At 39.5% G+C, this 18807-nt stretch overlaps 1 protein-coding gene across 1 annotated transcript in view; it reads left to right on the forward strand.

The window, feature by feature from the left end:
- usp43a (ubiquitin specific peptidase 43a) overlaps window positions 1-18807 on the forward strand; it is an 83909-nt gene that overhangs the window by 41852 nt on the left and 23250 nt on the right. Inside the window, exons 4-9 of the mRNA XM_086032813.1 lie at window positions 1943-2035; window positions 5111-5246; window positions 5874-6018; window positions 10390-10546; window positions 11173-11284; window positions 16210-16313. Coding sequence (XP_085888939.1) covers window positions 1943-2035; window positions 5111-5246; window positions 5874-6018; window positions 10390-10546; window positions 11173-11284; window positions 16210-16313 — 747 coding nt within the window. The remainder of the gene's footprint in view (window positions 1-1942; window positions 2036-5110; window positions 5247-5873; window positions 6019-10389; window positions 10547-11172; window positions 11285-16209; window positions 16314-18807) is intronic.

Here is an 18807-nt window from a genome sequence, read left to right on the forward strand (position 1 = left end):
ACAACCAGCTAAATCCTTTATACATAATTGTGTGAGCCGTTCATAATAACCGGCCCATGCCGAGTTTCTCTGCTCTTGACATTACTAGCTGTGTGAAGATGGGCCAGAATCTGAAGGCATTTGTATTTGGTGGCGTGTCCACATGGATCTAATAGAGCAAGTGACAAAATTGTATTTGGCTTCTTAATTCACGAATACAATCAAATCAACAGGTGAGGGCTTTATTGGTAGGGGATCAGTTGAAATTAGCCCGTGGTGACTTTGCGCAATTCATTTGAGGTCCAGATGAGGTCTAGACTCCTCTCGAGTTTCCAAGTCAGCATTCTCATTTTGGCACCTTGATTATTGTAGATTAAATTTGAGTTATAATAAATAATCTCAATTTGTAATGAACTTGCAGTGATTTATTCAGTAAGTTTACCTTCACTGATTACTGTGTGTGGATCTTTCTAATAAAAGTTGGATGATGTTAATCATGAGGCGTGTGTGCTTGCTTCCCGCGGGTGTACAGAGCTTGACTGGCGCTGTTGGTGTCCTTTTTGCGCTTTTCTCTTTGCTCTCTCTTTTGTCAACTCGGCTGTCCCATGCCCGACCTTGTGTTCATATTTAATGCGTCAAGCCCCCGCCGCCCCCGCTGAGGCCCCCGTGCACTTTGTTGTCGCTCCTTTTGTCTCTTTGCTCACTCGATTTTGTTTTCCTATCGATCTCAGACGCCTCTGCCGCCCTCATCATCCAGACATGATGAGGGCATTATAACTAGTCAGTCGTCTGGTCTTGTTTCTTTTTCGTGCTCAAGATCAGAACAGTAGCCCATTTTTTTATTTTTTTTGTATTTATTTATTTTTTTTTTTTTGTCACTTAACTGCATATCCAGATGGCCTAATTCAAGGCTTTGCATCCACACTTGTGGTGCATGCAAATTACCAGACTGTGATCTTGTATCCCGCATCCTGACGCCTTACTTAAGAGGATTTTGTGTATGCGCCGTATCTTTATATCGCTTGGTCCATCGGGCCGGCGCTGTGTGTGCAGGCAATTTCTACTCTCTAAAGAACACTTTTATGCAAGATTTAAAGGATACGAGCCTTGTGACAGTGGCCTCGAATGCACTGGAAAAAAAGTGTAATACAGTATACTAATGGCAAAATGGTGTCATGGAAAATACAAATTGTGTAATATAGGATTTCCTCAAATAGCGGTCATCCCTCTAATTGATGGCGTGTCCCAATTAGTCGCAGGGTGAGTCATCCACCTAAAATAAATAAATGCCTCTGTTGTGGCAGTGTGGTATTATTGCTGTAATAAACACTGAGAGTTGTCTTTCTAGTTTATTCCTCGCAAGAAAGAGAAGCGATTGCACCGGGTAAATGCCCTCTACAAGAGCTTCTCATTAAAACAACAGCTGCTGTCCCACTTAAACTAAACACTGATCTGCCTTGCAATCTCAAACATAGAATTGTTAACTGTTTCTTGTAGCAGAGCGTGTGAAAAAAAAAACTTGGCCAATGAACCACATGCTGCTTCGCCACATCCAGACCAAAGCGTCATTTCCATTCTGGTTTATTTTCATCATAGCTTCCTTTTTCCCCATCAGGAGACAAACCATAGTGACTGTAATTACCTCAGCTGACTGACACTATTGTTGGAGAGTTAACTGCAGAGTCCATTTGAACTCTTTTGCCAACCAAAATAGCACTATGTTAACTCTCTGATAAAGTGCAAGTACTTGGCACGTTTTAAATGAATTTCATGCATAGATTTCCCCATAATTTGCCTGATTGATTTAAAAAAAAAATAATAATAATAATAATATACAATACATATGAGTAAGTATAGTAAGTAAATATACAATGAAAGAGGATATTTTGGGATTAAAAATATTACTATTTTATTAGGTAAAAGTCAAATCTTGTTTACCTTTTTTCTTTTCTTTTCCCTCCAGGTCATCTCTGACTTGCCCTCATTGCCTTAAGCAGAGCAACACCTTCGACCCCTTTTTATGTATCTCCCTGCCCATCCCTCTGCGACAAACCAGGTAATGTACAAAAAAACACAATTCCAACTCCCAACGCCCGCTGTCAAGCTAAACTACAGCGAACACATAAACAAAAATGATGTCAATACGATGCATTAAAGACATGTCAATTATTTAATAAGCACAAAAAAAATTCTGATGGCAGCCAGTGGAGTAATGTGGACATTACCTACATTGAAATCATTAGGGGAAATAGTCATCCCAGGCCAACTAACCCCTCTATTACATTGATTTTTTTAAATTTGTGTTTATGTATTATTGCTTATTTCCGTGGTGTCACTTTTCACGTGTATACAAATGTCAAGTTTGGCACTTGGACCTGCAGTGTAAATCCAGTCCAAGACCATAGTTCGGCATTATCTACAGTATATAATGTTGTCCAATTTCATCTCAAGTATCACCCATGTGTGGAATTCATTGATGTTTCAAGAGAGTCCTTTTCAATTTCTATGGCTGGCCATGTCGACAGAAGATAGCATACAGCTGACTAATACAGTCTTGCAAAATGCCTAATAAATATGTCCTTGTTTCATACCTCATGCTGACAGACCACACTGGGACTGACAGAATTGTGTTCAACATGTGGTCCCTTTCATTACACAAACACAGCTAGCTCAGACACAGGCTGGTGCGATGCCATGCTCCTGCTGCAGCAGTATTTAAGTAGAAGGCATGCTGAGTCTGATGTCCCAAAAGTATGAGCAGGCTAGCAGCAGGACGCCGATGCCTGTATGCTGCAGATAATACCAATACCATAATACAATTCCAAAAATACCCTGAACCAAACTGTACTGCTTTGTGGAAATAGGGGCTTTGGATGTACTGGAAACAAAATCATTTGACAAATAACACACACACAAAAAAAAAAATATATATATATATATACATATATATATATATATATATATATGTATATATATTCATTCATATGTACTGAGGAGTTTTGGACAGGCAAATACTTTACAGTACAAATAGCTGCATGCTAGACAGGATGTTATGAATCTAAACATTCAAGGTGTGTTCAGGAGCATATAATGGTGTGATGAATTCCGATATTAGCCCGTAGCACAACGCTATAACGCAACATAAGGTGTTCAATGATGGCGTCTCCATTTCCTGTTGCTCTGAATTCATTTTGCACTCTCATCCCGTATTATTTCTCATATTGCTGTCTCATCCGGCAGCATCCTACATTATTAAAACAACAACGCATAATGTCCTCCCTCCTAACATATTCTAGAGTTGAGATGTGAGAATAATCCAATTAGATATGAAGTCACACTCAGACAAATTACATTATCCGTGCCGGTGAAATTGGATTTTGTACCACAGCACCGCAAATCAAGTATTTCTCCTCCCTCCCCAGAAAATGTGTAACCTATCAAAACATTAAAGTGTACAACAGGGCACATCTTTCTAATTCTTTGGAATTGCTTGTTTTTTTGGATTCGCGATCGAACCAAGTTAAATGTCTCTGTTGTGCAAAAACAAAATGCCAAGGTGATTTGTCACCTGTGGGCCACCAAATCATATTCATGTCTGTACAGTATGTGCAACAACGCCAAGATACCAAATTTCCCCCCAAAAGCGGCCATCCCTTTAATAGACGCTATGCCCCAATTAGTTGCAAGGTGCGTCAAAAGTCACCCTTTTCCAATCAGGAAATCCGAGTACCGTTCGTCACGCTGTGCATGGGACGATACACACATAACCGTTATATTGTACAATAATAGTAAAAAAAAAAAAAAAAGCGCAAATAAAGAACTCATCCCTTCTGCGGTTGATAAATTCAGTAAATACCCGAAGGCGGGCCCATATATGTGTGCTGGACACCACCTGGAACAGATTTCTAAGTAACACCTTTCTCTAATATCACCACTTCTTTTGGGAACAAATGATCTAAAGTGTTACAATGACCAGATTGGTGATCAAATTGAAGTTATAGATCAAAGTCACCGTTTGTTACTAATTTCCTTGCGATTTTCCGTCACAACAGATGTTTTTTTTTTATAGTATTGAGACAATAGGAGTCACAAGGACACGGGAGGCATTTTAGCTGTGCTGAAGGACAGCTTTTCTTCAGCATTGGCAATCACAGACCATCACGACTAGCTTGCAAAAGCCAGCGACATGAGGGAGGTCAATAAACACAGCGCAACATTCACTCACGGTGCACGCAACTAATTTAATAGTCAACGAATAAATGAATAAAGGAGATGGATGAAACGTACACTATTCCTAACTAAAGGCACACAATGAACCCACTGTACATAACGGAACAGATTCTTGAATGCCATCAATTTCTCTGGCACAACAGTATATAAGCGTTCTTCTTCCGTGTCCGGGGAGTGATGTCACATGTGCGTCAAGTCACGTTTTTGTCGTGTGGAAAACTCGCATGTCCGAACCAAGCAGCCAGCGACATAAACAACAATGCAGGACAGAGAGAGATTTGTGTTTTCAAGATGGGAATAAAGTCACTGGCTGACACAAACTCAAAATAAAGACGAAAATATGAAGGTTCAGTGTTCATGAAACACATAGAATGCAGTAGTTTTATTTATAAACAATGTACATTATTGTTTTAGTTAGTTTGTTACGTTATATTGTTAGGTTTTACCGTCACAGGATTAACAGATAAATATGTCAGGTCCAAAAATATTGGGTTTAATTTATTTATCTATAAAAACAAGTATCCTATTTACAGTATGAAATCCAGAAAGAATGTCTTTTTTTAAAAACTAAAACACGTAAAACCAAAGGCTCTCTTGAAATTTTTATATAAAGACTTCATCCTAAAACATTACTGTAAAAAATGCACTACAAATAAATTATTGTCAAAACCGGTGGTCATTTTTGTGAAGTGGGGTTGTCGGTATATGCTGAATGCAAGTAATAAAGTGACTTGTAATCTAATTGAATTACTTTTAAAATCAAATAATCAGCAGAATAACTAACTTTTTCCAAGGTAACTATGGAAACACTGGCGGTGCCGATTTATTTAAAAAAAAAAAAAAAAAAAAAAAAAAATAAATAAATAAATAAATAAAAAGCTTGATGCCTCTCTATTTGCAGGCCAATGTGTGTGACGCTGGTATTCAGTACCAAGGGTCAGCGGTATCTCCGAGTGGGGCTTGCGGTGCCTCTCTTTGGTTCACTGTCCAGCTTGAGAGCCATGGTAGCAGAGGAAGGAGGCATCTCTCCAGAGCAGGTACGTATTTTCTATGTTTACAGAACAGTTTGGTTGAACTCCCAATTGTCGCTGACTTTTCATTTCAGGTTCCACTGTAATTGAACTTAACAGCTTGATGATCACGCTGATGGTACACAATCTTGTAACAACCAACTTGAACAGTAATGACGAACTTGAATGGCATCTCGACCTCTGCCATGGCACCTACTTTAGGTGTCTATAATATTGGTGGACCGGCCAGGACGAGAGGTGTGACCTATCACTGGTCTCATGAGCCGGTTTGATTGCGGCTATCATCAACAATTTGATTCCATTCAATATTGCGATGCGTCACGCTGTGTTTGCTATTCAAAATAATTCAACAAAATTTTACCATAACATCAAATCATAACAAAAATGAGTAGAATACCCGAGCCTAATTATAGTGTGTTGAATAAACAAAACATTCTGCGTTGCTACAATGTAGTAAGTTTGTCATTCCAGATGTCTACAACTCATTTGCAGATATCTGCTACGTATATTTACTACGCATATCTTCAGTGGAATTGCAAGATGTCTAAGTCTATTTCCATCAGCTCAAATTAAGAGTGGACGAATGAAAACATGATTTTGCAAGTATTGTCCCATCTGGTTTTCCACGTGCAGGTCATCCTGGCCGAGTTGTACTCCACGGGATTCCAGCGTTCCTTCTCAGATGACGACGACCTGACAGCCATTGCTGATAGTGACGTCATCTACGCCTTTCAAGCGCCGCCTCTGCACGGTCATAGAGGCTCTACGCCACACTCAGGTACCCATGGTAACCGGCAGAGGCGGGCAGTCCGTCCGTTCCGGACAGACGTACATTTTGTGGATGGACGAACAGAGGATGAGAAATCTTTTAAAAAGGATGGACTAATAAGCAAGGATGGAAGTGGGTTTTCATCCATCACTCTATTCGTCCCTAACCGGGTCAAGTACCGACTGAACGTGTTGTGTTGGGTTCATTTAAAAAGCCAGACCACTGCATGTTCATCCCAGTAGTCGCATTGCACGTGCATATTCTGGTTCAGTACGTGTAATACCATGGATAATGCAACAGGAGTCAGGACGCCATTTAGAGACACGCCCAGCCTGTCTTGTGTGTGTAATCCGGGATAGCAATTTTGTTTTGTTAACTAACTGTGTGAAGTATGTCCTTGTGTGGGACATCTTTAGACTGTAAAAATCTCTACCGGCGTCTACATTTAAACGGCCCGGAAGTGGAAGTCTTTTGTTTCCTCTTAAAATAACCTTGCGTTGCAATAATTATTTTATAAAAACTGAAAACGTCTTGCAAATGTTTTGCAATAAAACGCAATAGGAATGCGTTATTACGCAATCTGAAATATTCACCTGATGTCCCCTGGCTTGCTCCAGTCGGCATCATCATCATCATCTTCATCAAATCACGATGTTCTTGTGTTGCAGCTAAATGCTATCTTGGTTAAACAGTTGTAAACAATTAAAACAACTCGCGATACTTCCAGCTGCTAAGTGGATTTAACCAGCTAATGATCTTTAAATAATGTTTATGACTGCACACAAGGGTTTTTTTGGACCGACGGAATGCAAGGACGGAAGCGCTTTAAAAGGACGAGGACGGACGGCCTTGGAGGACGATCATTTTTATGAATAAGGGCGGAGGGACGAGGACGGAAGGGTAAAACCAGGTCGCAGGCAAAAAAGGGTCAAGTGCCCAGCACTGGTAACAGGATATGCATGTCATCACTCCAGCCCAGATTTCCCTTTTTCATCCAAATGCACTCCTGTTGTCTCTTTTTCCCCATTTTGATTGAAAAGCCTTCCCACAGACATGTTCACATTCATGAAACGCCCACCTAGTCTACTGTGTCTGCACCCCATTTTGCATATTCGTGCATTGTGGCTTTTTTTTTTTTTTTTTTTTTTTATGCATGAAAGCGTCTTAGCTTCTTTGATTGCCTCAATGTCTCAAAGCCACCTGGTGTTTGTCACCTCATCCAAAACTAATTTATTTTTACTCGAGTAACATCTCACCTGAATGAGCTCCAAGAAGTTTAAAACAGTAAAAGAAACACAGTAAAAATAAACAATAATTAACGTATAAATGCGTCTGCAGAATCGTTGTTCGTGGACGACATAATACGTATTAATACGTTTTCAGTGGTTTTTTTTTTAACTATTATGAAGGGCTTTGCGCAGGTCCCCAGCAAGTGACAAGGCTTTGGGAATGCGTTCATTATGAAAAATCACCACTAGATGGCACTCTCGCTCTACAACAGAGCCTTTTCAACCAAAGAAAGGTGACAAAATCCCATTGACCTCTTTGTTTGAAAGGAAAGGGATGATGTAACGTGCACGTGATCGTGGTGACCGCCGTACGTGTGGAAAATTGAATAGAATTCCCCCAGAAAAATGATCCACTTTTCCACGACCAGGGTGAAAACCATTATCGTACTCCCTCCTGAATCTGAGGTTCTTATTCCTGATGGACCCTTCTCTCCAGAACCTCCGAATAAACCTTACCAGGGAGACCCTATTACCTTGTAGTTGAAACTCACCCTCCGATTTCTTACTTACTACAAAGGGGGACCAACACGATGGTCTGACAATCCAGAGAAACTTGTCTCCGCCAAGGAGCTTTTGAACCACCCAACCTCCTAGAAAGGAGAGCCCGCCTCGGATGTCCCCAGACTCCGCTTCGACATAGGAAGGTGTGTCAGTGGAATTGAGGAGGTCTTCGGAGTCTTCTCCCCCACCGGCCGTTTGCAAAACTTTAAATAGATGCCTGGTACTTTCTGTGGTCGAGTATCTGTCCCCGGGGCCTCGTGAGAAAATACACCCATCTAAAACTCATCTAATGTTAGCAAGTAAAGCATCTGTCGGAAGGGAGTATGGTGGAATTAATTTGCTTTGAAGCACTTAAAGGCTTACTAAATTGGCCGGAGGATTCATTTTCTGCTGCATTTAAAAAGAAAAACAAATCAAAATAAATCTGAATAAACCAACTGCATTTTTCATTTTGGGATTATGAGACTTAATCTTGCACTTGGCTGGCGACAAAATAACCTTCATTGTACAATTGTAGGTTTACCTCATTTTGGGTGGTTAAAAGACATGCCGCGCGCTGATACATTTTGTAACATGCCACGCGCTGATAATTGTCGTATGGAGGATAAGACGTAACTGCAATGGAAAATCACAAAGAAGGGACATGAAGGAGGCTGCATCTGGCTTCTTTCCTCTACCTAATCTCTTTCTTCACAGTCAGCAAAGAGCTCAGGTGGTCTGTGACCACTGATGCTTGTTTACAGTCATGACCTTTGATTCATGCGGCTTTAAGCTCACAGCCCGCTGGGTATTTTTAGTCGGTGTGCACATTGTTAGTGACAGGGGTCACTCACTAGTTATTGAAGCACATCATGTCAGACGTCTCTCCTCCATCCAATGCTTGGGTTTTCTCTTCCATTTATTTGTGGTTTTCACATTTTACACACGTGCACACGTGTGTGCATACACACAAGCAAACCGTATACGCTGTGAATCTAGAAGCTTTTATAGGCTTCTATGAACAACAAGTCAAAATCATGACTGATATTAGAGACACAGTGAAACAAGTGTACAATTTCCTGGTGCGGGTAACCCAATGGTGCTTTAGTTTTTAAAGTTCTTCCACACCAAACTCAGCCACACATGCCCGTATATACATAGTGTATTTATTTATTTTCAGACTAGGGCTTTGCAATTAATCGAAATTCACGTACAATTATGATTATTACACTCCACAATTACAAAATTGGCATAATCATAAAGAAAATGATTGTTGAACGCACTGTTTGTTTACACAAGGAAATCATACCTGAATTTATACAATCACACCTTTTTTGTCAAAAAAAAGGAATTTGATGAATTTTCTTTGCTCGAAAAGGAACTTACATAGTGTTTCAAAGAAATGCATTTGTCTTTATATTTTTTTACATTTAAATTTCTTGTTTTGTACAAAAAAATAAATGATCGTTTGAATAATCGTGATTTCAATTATTACCAAAATAATAGTGATTCATATTTTTTTCATAATCAGGCAGCCCTATTTCAGACTTTAAAGAAAAAAAACATTTGTGTGTATTTTTGCTGCAGCTTTATTAAACATTTGTCATTAATTAAATGCAAGCCCACTAGTTGAAAGAAGGTAGTCTGATAAATATCGCGTTTGTGGAATAAGAGTTAATCCACTCATTATTAGCCATCTCTGGGGGAGGCCATTTTGCCACTTCTGTCGACTGAAAATGACATCACAACTACCCAAGGCTCAGGTAATGACTAATCACGGCTCAGCTTTAGAAAACAGGCAAGCTGTGATTGGTCGTTCCCTGAGCCCTGGGCAGTTGTGATGTCATTTTCAGTCGACAGAAATGACAAAATGGCCGCCTCCCTGAGATGGCTAAAAACGGGTGGATTTTGCTGCTAAACTCATATTGCACAAACACACTATTAATCAGAATGCCGTGTTTCAAATAGTGGGCCTGCTGGGGACATATTCTTGAAAAAAAATGTGTTTGGGTTGATTTCCTCTGTAATGAAAGACTTAATTTTAAGTGGGTGCATTAAATAAGTAATGACCAGGTTTCCTGCATGTCAAAATGTCTGTGTTTAAATCTGCTGTGTGTCTTGTCATGTCAGATTGTGGCCTAACTTGATCAGTGTAGTGTAGGGTTAAACAAGCACAGTATGACGAAATCAACTCGTAAAGTCCAGATTTGTGCGTCTCAGAAAAGAAGACATTTGGCCTTTTGCATCACCAATTTTCATCACTGCGTGTATGAGGTGCATCTAAGTGTCTGCGGTAACAGACACTGTTTCCACACGGTAGAAATACAAGAGGTAATTTTACAGCGACTATTAAAGCGGAACTGGAAAATTTTACACAGCCGTGTGCAAGACAACATTTGACAGTCTGGGTTCTTCATGTTGGTACACTTGCACAATCCAAAATTGTCTTTACAATAACATGTTCTTTGCTATCCAAACTCAGAAAACAGGTGAGCCGTGATTGGTTGTATTCCGAGCCCTGAGCAACTGTGATGTCATTTTCAGTCGACAGCAAGTGGCAAAAATGATCAAGCCCCCCCCCCCCCCCTCTCCTCTGCTCTTCTTTCCTCAGGGTATCACCACAGCCTCCCCAATTCCCCGTACAGCTCCTTGGCTGCGAGGTTGCCGTCCTCCGGCACATTATCCACTGAATACCTGAACCAGGGCGGCTCGTCCAAGGTTGTGCTCCTCATCTGCAACACGTCCGGATGTGGTCAGCAGGCTGTCAGGTGAGCTGCGGATTTTAAAACCAACTTGTTCAGTCCTTCATGACAGCAAAAGCAGCAATTGTAGTAAGGTAATAATACAATAATTTCCAAGTTAATGATGAGCCCTTTGCTCATCGCTGAACTAATCCAAATTAAATGGTTGTGCTCTGGAAAACGCTCAATCATTTAAATGGAGCTCTATGTCTTTAAATTCAAATGGGGGGGGGGGGAGCAAAAGTACTGTATAGCATTATTTCAGTTCTAAGCCAAGATGTATATTAGGATGGATTGTGTACACTTTACTGTGCAATTGCCCCTTCAGGCTCATTATTCTATTTTCCTTTTCGATTGTGGATGATGGATTTAACTAGGTGTCACCTTCATTCACTCTGCTCACAGTAATTGTTTGGAGTTATGTGCTCATTCAGTGCTCCACATCCCATTTTTCTTTGACAATGTTTACTGAATGCAGCATTGACTCACTTTTGTTTGGAGGGTCATGACATCAATTGCCCCAATTGAGGTGTCGTGTGGGTTAGAGGTTCACTGTTTTTTGATTTGACATGAGTCCTATAGTGCTCAGGGCGATTTTTTTATTTTTTATTTTATTTTTTTTTTAATCTGCTCTTTTTTCCTGTTCTTATAAGATTCGGGCCACCATTTCTCATGCTGGAAGACAGGAGCATCTCTTGGGAACAGCTGCAGCAGAGCATCCTCACCAAGCTCTATTATCTGATGCTGAACAGATCTCAGGCTCAGGTAAATGCCAGCAGCTCCAGTAGATGCTTGTCCACAAGGCTCACTGAAACCAGAACACAAGCGTGATGGATTTTCAATTACAGTGGACGAAACTTGGATGCAAATGGTGCTCTTTTTGTTCACATTAAGAAAAATAGAATGCGGCTGAGGTGCTACATTTGGCAGACAAAAATTAAGTCACACAAAAATCCATGGTTAATTTTGTGATACTTCAGGTCTGGGTGCAGTGTTTTTGTTTGTGTATTTTTTGACAGTTCAGAATATTAAAATGTTACTTAAAGTTTTGCTTGTGCTGTCGAGATGATGGCATGTTATGATGTTATGATGGCAACAGTTTGACCCTGTAAGGATTTCTTAGAGGAACATTTTTACTCTAATCAAATCCGAGGTAAATTTTTGCCATCATAAAGGTTTGAAATACCTTCCAAAAATGTTTTGAGTAGCATTTTAGCATAGTTGTCATATGGTTTGGAAAGTTACCTTTTGGTCATATATATCGCAACTTAATGTAAACAGACAAAATCCCCAAAACACTTTGTTCAATGGTCCACTGTAGTTCATTATACATTCACATTTCGAGTCTCTGTTGTTGTTTATTCCCCGTTTGTATTTTTTACTTTTATAACTGAGTCAACATACGAAACTCCTGAGCTGTAATTTACCACACACCGAGTGAATTATTGCACTGTTGACTTGTGAGTCCCTCTAATTCTTAGCGTGTGGTCAGGATGACTTATAGCTTGTCATTAAGCTCCTTTTTTATTCATTCAAACCAAATTTGATGCATTACACCTCAATGAACAAAAAGGCACCGTGCTTGTTAACTACCCTCCAAGCACATAATCAGACCAAACTTAAATGAAAATGTGTTTATATACGTCACTATCCATTAAAGCCACTTGAACATAGTTGTTCTGGCTTTCGGCTTGTGTGTGTGTGTGTGTGTGTGTGTGTGTGTGTGTGTGTGTGTGTGTGTGTGTGTGTGTGTGTGTGTGTGTGTGTGTGTGTGTGTGTGTGTGTGTGTGTGTGTGTGTGTGTGTGTGTGTGTGTGTGTGTGTGTGTGTGTGTGTGTGTGTGTGTGTGTGTATGTATGTATGTATGTATGTATGTATGTATGTATGTATGTATGTATGTATGTATGTATGTATGTATGTATGTATGTATGTATGTATGTATGTATGTATGTATGTATGTATGTATGTATGTATGTATGTATGTATGTATGTATGTATGTATGTATGTATGTATATATATATATATATATATATATATATATATATATATATATATATATATATATATATATATATATATATATATATATATATATATATATATATATATATATATATATATATTAGTATTATTAAATTTTAGTATTGAAGCCATAAACAATAATGCTGCCTTTTCTCATATTCCTGTCAGAGGTGTTTGTTTACTCAACTGCAGAAAGTACCATGTACCGGTATATTGTGATCATTTAGCAATACCATTAAATACATGTTATTTGTACAAATGAAGCAACAGTAAGACACTTTTGTTGCTTTAGATTTACACTTGATTATCAACAGTCCAATATGCACCAACTTGGATCTGATCTGCCTTCTTTAGTGATCTGGATAGCTGTAAAGAAACACATTTGCCTTCCTTTGTCCTCTTTGTGAAAACAACCCCAGATGTTTCTCTGGTTGCTTGCGGTGATATAGATGGTGAAAAGCATCTCAGGGTGGAGGGCGGGGGGATGCTTTAGTCGCATTGCCACCCAGCAGTCCACTGGTTTTTCCCCTCTGGTACAGTCAGGAATTGTTGTGCTTTGACGCTGGCATGGCTTCTTCTCATTTATAAGGTATTGTGGCACCACCTAGAGGTTTCTTGTGGTGTTACAGCTTCAGGTTGCGCTTTGCCTTTCAGGATCCACAACACAGAATAGACTGCTGGCACTGATGGTTGCTGTAAAATCATTAAGCTCTTCCGAACATTTTTTCCCCCAAATACTACTAGAAATTAAGTCATGGTTCTCCTTCACTTCGTTTTTTTCTATTCTCCAAAACTTTGTGGTGTTTTCAAATGTTCATGATATGTCTGAGCAAATGTTCAAACCTTCACAAAATCCTTTTCAATAAACTTCCACGTGTGACCTTTAAAGCAGCACTGGGCAAGAAATCGATCTTAATAAAAAAAAAAATCACAACTCTTTTGATGAAACATTGACTTACAACTAGTTGGGATTTTGTCATGCCCTAGGGGGGTCTGTATCGTTTTTACTGGCGTTTAGCAACTTTGAGACGGATGGGATCAACCCTGGCACACAAAAAAGATCCAAATGTCCTGAATTGCTTTTCGGCATACGTCACTTCCTCGTTTCGCTATAAGGACGGCGTCGATTCAAATGTCTACGTGCTATTATTGGTGTCACGACAGAAGCCCCAAAACAAACCAAAAAACAAAAGTATTGTTTAAACAAAATTAGATTCATTACCTCATCGCAATTCATCTTTCACACAGCCACTGGAAATAGTAATGTAATTCAGTCCAACTTGCAGGCCAGCGGGAGCACAGTTTTTCACGACACTATGTGCTGGCGCGCATGGGAAATGTGGTTGACTTTTGTCAAAACACTACCGGTTTTGTCCACATGGCGCGCCATAATCAACAAAAACTGACGTGACAAAGTGTTGCTTTAAAACAGTGGTCCCCCATATAGTGGGCAGCAGGCCATTTGGTAGCAGGGCGCACAGACTCTATAGAGCTATTGAACAAAACATATTTGATTATCATCAGAGTCTGAAAGTATTTTTCTTTGGAAAATAACGCCCCTCTGCCCGTGACTCTGTCGAAATGCTCATCTCTGTCATGCTATATGAGAAAAAAACCCACAAGCTAGCAAAAATGAGTTAAAAAAGTAATGTTTTGGGAGAGCCGAAAGAGGAGCAAGACAAACAATGAGACATAAGAAGAGTGTAGAACTTCAAAGAAAAAAAACAAATCTGTATTTAAGAGACAATCATGGCAGTCTTGGACTCCTGGTAATTGTTTATTGCTAAACCTGCTGGCTTTGTGTAATATGTCGCAAGGGGCTCGCTTATGTGGTATGGTGCGTGTTTGTGCACTGCACCACACTGCCCCTAGGAGGCCCTTGAGGATAAGCGCTTCACAAAATGGATGGATGGATGGATAGAAATAATTGTGAATGTTTTTTCACCCAATGGGCCAGTGTACAATAGATGAAAGGTACCGATAGCTTAATAGTGATTTATAGACAAACTCAGATAGCCTAAAATGTGCTCTCTCTTTCTGATCCTCGTTAGTAGATTGGCTGTGTACTCCCCCCCGCCGCCCCAGTAAAACCAAAAAGAAGAGTGTTGCCGTAATCAATATGCCTGAAGATAAGTGTGCAGTTAGCACCTCTGTGTTTTCTTGAGAGATAGAAAGTTGAAAACAGTATTGTGCTGCCTATTCAGAACAATATTGTGATCCACTGTTCCAAAGGCTGCACTCAGATGCACTACAATGAGGACAAATAACCCTGAAAGCACGATTGAAATGTTTCATAGAAATTGTTGGTGCAGAATTCGGAAAATCATGTAACTGGTTGCAAACAATCTCTCTGAATTTATACTTTCAGAAGGGCAGATGGGCACCTGTCTGCCATTTGTCAGATCTGCAGTGTCGTAATGATTTCGTTTCAGAAGGAGCAATGGCTGTCCTAAAAGAACAAAAAAGACCATTGTCTCAAGAGGGCAATTTAAATGGCTAGGATATTTTGCTGAAAAAGTCACAAACTGATTTAAAAAGAGGTGTTGGGATTAGATCTAGATTAAATCTTCCGCACATAAAATGAATCAGAATCAGTTCTTGGTTTTTTTTCTCTGCCATTCAAAAGCGACACTTTGGAAAACAGTTGCACGAGGTCAGCGACATACAAACAACGCAAAACAACAACAATAAAAGTCTGATAGAGAACACATGCTTGCATGTGGAAAAGGCTTTTAATAATGAAAATGGAGGTGTATATAGGGGCTACATAGGTGAAACTTTTTACCAAGCTGTAATGTGTTTATTATATTATAACAAAGGTGACAAAACTGATGTAAATAATTAGACATCGGACCATAATGAGCCCTGATTATAAAATCTTTTCAAAATTAATCATGTATAGAGTCTGGAATGCCGATGTGGAATGGTGGCTGCCCACATTGCTGCACTCTGCTAACAAGCAAAGCAAAACAATTGCCAACTGCTACTAATATCAGCGAAAAGGCATCAAAATGTCACACTACACAGCCTTTTGGATGTCATTTTCAATCAAAGGGAAATAAATAAAGCGAGGTAAGCCTCCAAGGCTTTCGAAATAGATTTAGGGAAACAGTTGGGCGCATGCCGTCCGCAGAGCCCACATGCCCGGAGACTTGCGGCTGCGCTCTCCTTGTGTGTTTGCCTTAAATGACGGTTAAAACCAAATGCAGTGCCTACCATATTTCCTCACAAGCAGCTTAAACTCCCACAAGTGACAAATAAAAGACATGAAAGCTTCTTTTGAAATGATGGACGGAAAGTTGATTTGGCGTCGTGTGTTGCTTTAAATGTCCATTATTATGTGTATCTCTACTTGAGTTGCCACCAAACTTGCACTTACATTAAACATGCAATCCTAATACTTATAATAGTGAATTAAAGAACTGAAGCGTATGCAGTGTGACTCAGTCGTGCGGGAGGTAATCTGTCAATTCCCATGTAGAGCACACACCTTGAGCTACAATGGAAATTGATCAAAATTGTACTATTATTTGCGCATATGCGAGTCCTACTTCCTGCTGATTATGTTGACTCCAGGCAAACTAGCACAAAGTTGGCTTGAGGCACCCTTTGCTACGAAATGTCTGAATTCATATTAGCCACACTAATTTGTATGTCTCCAATTGCAGAACACCCGGGTGCTGTTTAAGATCAGAGTGGTGGGAGGATCGGCATCTTATAGCTACCTTTCACCTCAAGACAGCAGGCCGCTGCACCACCCTGCCGTTGACAGGTAGGAATCACGCCACTTGTGTATAGAGCCAAAAATATGATGAGATGAAAACAAAATGACTTTTCCAAATGGATCATTTAGGCGTCAATGCATGTTTTGGGAGTCTGGGAGTAAAAAAAAATAAAAAAAAAGCCCAACCTTAAAGGAATTCTTCACTAATTTTGCAATTTTCAGCAGTAACAAGTTAATATTTTTTCTATAATGAATTTGATAACTTCATTATTTTTCATGTGCAAGTAACACCTTTAAAAACGCATTTAGTCCTTGCTGTCGACTGATATCGATATGAAAACAAAATGACTTTTCCAAGTGGATCATTAACAATGCATGTTTTGGGAGTAAAAAAAAAAAAAAGCCCAACCTTAAAGAAATACTTAACTAATTTTGCAATTTTCAGCAGTAACAAGTTAATATTTTGTCTGAAATGAATTTGATAACTTCATTATTTTTCATGTGCAAGTAACACCTTTAAAAACGCATTTAGTCACTTGTTGTCGACTGATATCGATATGAAAACAAAATGACTTTTCCAAGTGGATCATTGCATGTTTTGGGAGTATGGGAGTAAAAAAAAAAAAAGCCCAACCTTAAAGGAATACTTTACTAATTTTGCAATTTTCAGAAGTAACAAGTTAATATTTTGTCTAAAATGAATTTGATAACTTCATTATTTTTCTTGTGCAAGTAACACCATTAAAAACGCATTTAGCCACTTGCTGTCGACTGATATCGATAAGATATTCAGACTTTTTGTATCCAGCAGTAAGTGCTTCGATGAACCTACCTGTGATAATTGCACGTCATTTTGCCAGCCCTTTCCCATTTTGCCAAACAAAACGTGATTCAGCCTCGAGTTTTAGCACGAGTGTTCAACACATTAGTCATCTGTTGTCCTAAACGCATTCAATCGATGTTTCCTGCTTCCCTGGCAAAGAACCTTAAAGCGGCCAAAGAACAGTCTATATCGAAGAGTAAAAAAGAGACAACTTGTGCTGGTTTTGCCACGTCTGCATTTTCTGAAGAATACAGTATTATTCTTTATAAAGCATTTTTTTGTTTTTATTTTTATAAAACAGGCTAAAAATGATCAGCAACTTCCATGAAAATAATTCAATTTAAAATGTTGAGTTGTCTTAAAAAAGTTCAGGACCTGAGTTATTGCGTCAAATTAGGGTTTTATTTGATAAAAAAAAAAGGTATGAACATTGTTTTTCTTAAATATCCTCCCCTGGCTAATAATGAAAAACTAACAAGTTGAAGTTTTTAGTTTTTCATGCATGCATGCTCAGAATTAATTACAGTTAGTATCTCCTTTTGTGATATGGCAAAAAAGAGAGGGAGGTATTTTAATTGAACATTTTGTATCATGGTTTTTTCTTCTTTTAAAAGCTTCATCAACTTGGTTGCAATACAAACTCCCAAAGCGCTCTGAAGAGTGTTGCAGCCTTAAAGAGGAACATTTGTCTTCCCCAGCCAAGTGACAAAGTACTTTCGAGATGAACGGAGGAAACCAGAATTAATTTAACGATATTGATGCTGATTGTGCTCCATCTTGCTCCCAAGTACAGTACATTAATCCGTTGGCTTTTCAGCAGGGAATACACAATGCCTGGCGAATAAAAATAGATTCATATTTTTGCTTTGATTACCACAAACAAATGCCATGGCTTCAATTTGATTATGCAAATGTAACATTTTTCTTTCTATGTTTTTTTTTTTTTTTTTTTTTTTTCACAAAGGGATGCACATTCCCTCTGCGGAGTAACTTTCATGACCTTGTTGTTGGACTTTCAATTACTCCCATCTCTTGTGGTTTCACATGAGCGGCAGTTCAGCAGGTGAAAATGTCTTGGCGGCAGAAGAGGTTTGGAAAAAAAAATGCAGTCTGGATGCAGCACCAAAATGAGAAACGTGAACAAAAATAACTGCTTTTTAGAAGCAAACGTGGGCCAAATGACACTTGCAATGCACAGCACACACTATGGAGGAGATGGGCTGCAACAGCAACCAGTTCAGGGTGTCCCCCGCCTACTGCCCAAAGACAGCTGGGATAGGCTCCAGCACACCCCGCGACCCTTGTGAGGAGAAGCGGTACAGATAATGGATAATAATGGGCTGCAACAGCAGGAGAGCCCACTGCGTTTGCATTGGAATTGACAAAATGGACACATGGGGATTCGGCCCGCTTTGAGCCATTAGTTCAGGCTGCTTTCGGAGGGTCGTGGCGTCTTCAGCAAATAACAGGCTCATCTCAAACTGGTTGCTTGAGCAGAGGGAGAGGAAATTTGGACAAAAAAAACCTCTGAGGAGTCTTGAATCTATGTAACGCGGAATTGAGTCTGTTCTGAAGTGTATTTGTAATACGAACATGTCTTGTCAGACAAAAACTGGATACTAAACCAAGAACTGTGGTGTTTTTATGCAAAGATAATTGGGAAACCAACCACCAAAACGGCAACGCGCCACCGAAACTGATCACAACCGTGCCTACATA

Source organism: Filicampus tigris, chromosome 6, assembly GCF_054856515.1.
Source record: "Filicampus tigris isolate MCC_2025a chromosome 6, RoL_Ftig_1.0, whole genome shotgun sequence".
Lineage (NCBI taxonomy): Eukaryota > Metazoa > Chordata > Actinopteri > Syngnathiformes > Syngnathidae > Filicampus > Filicampus tigris.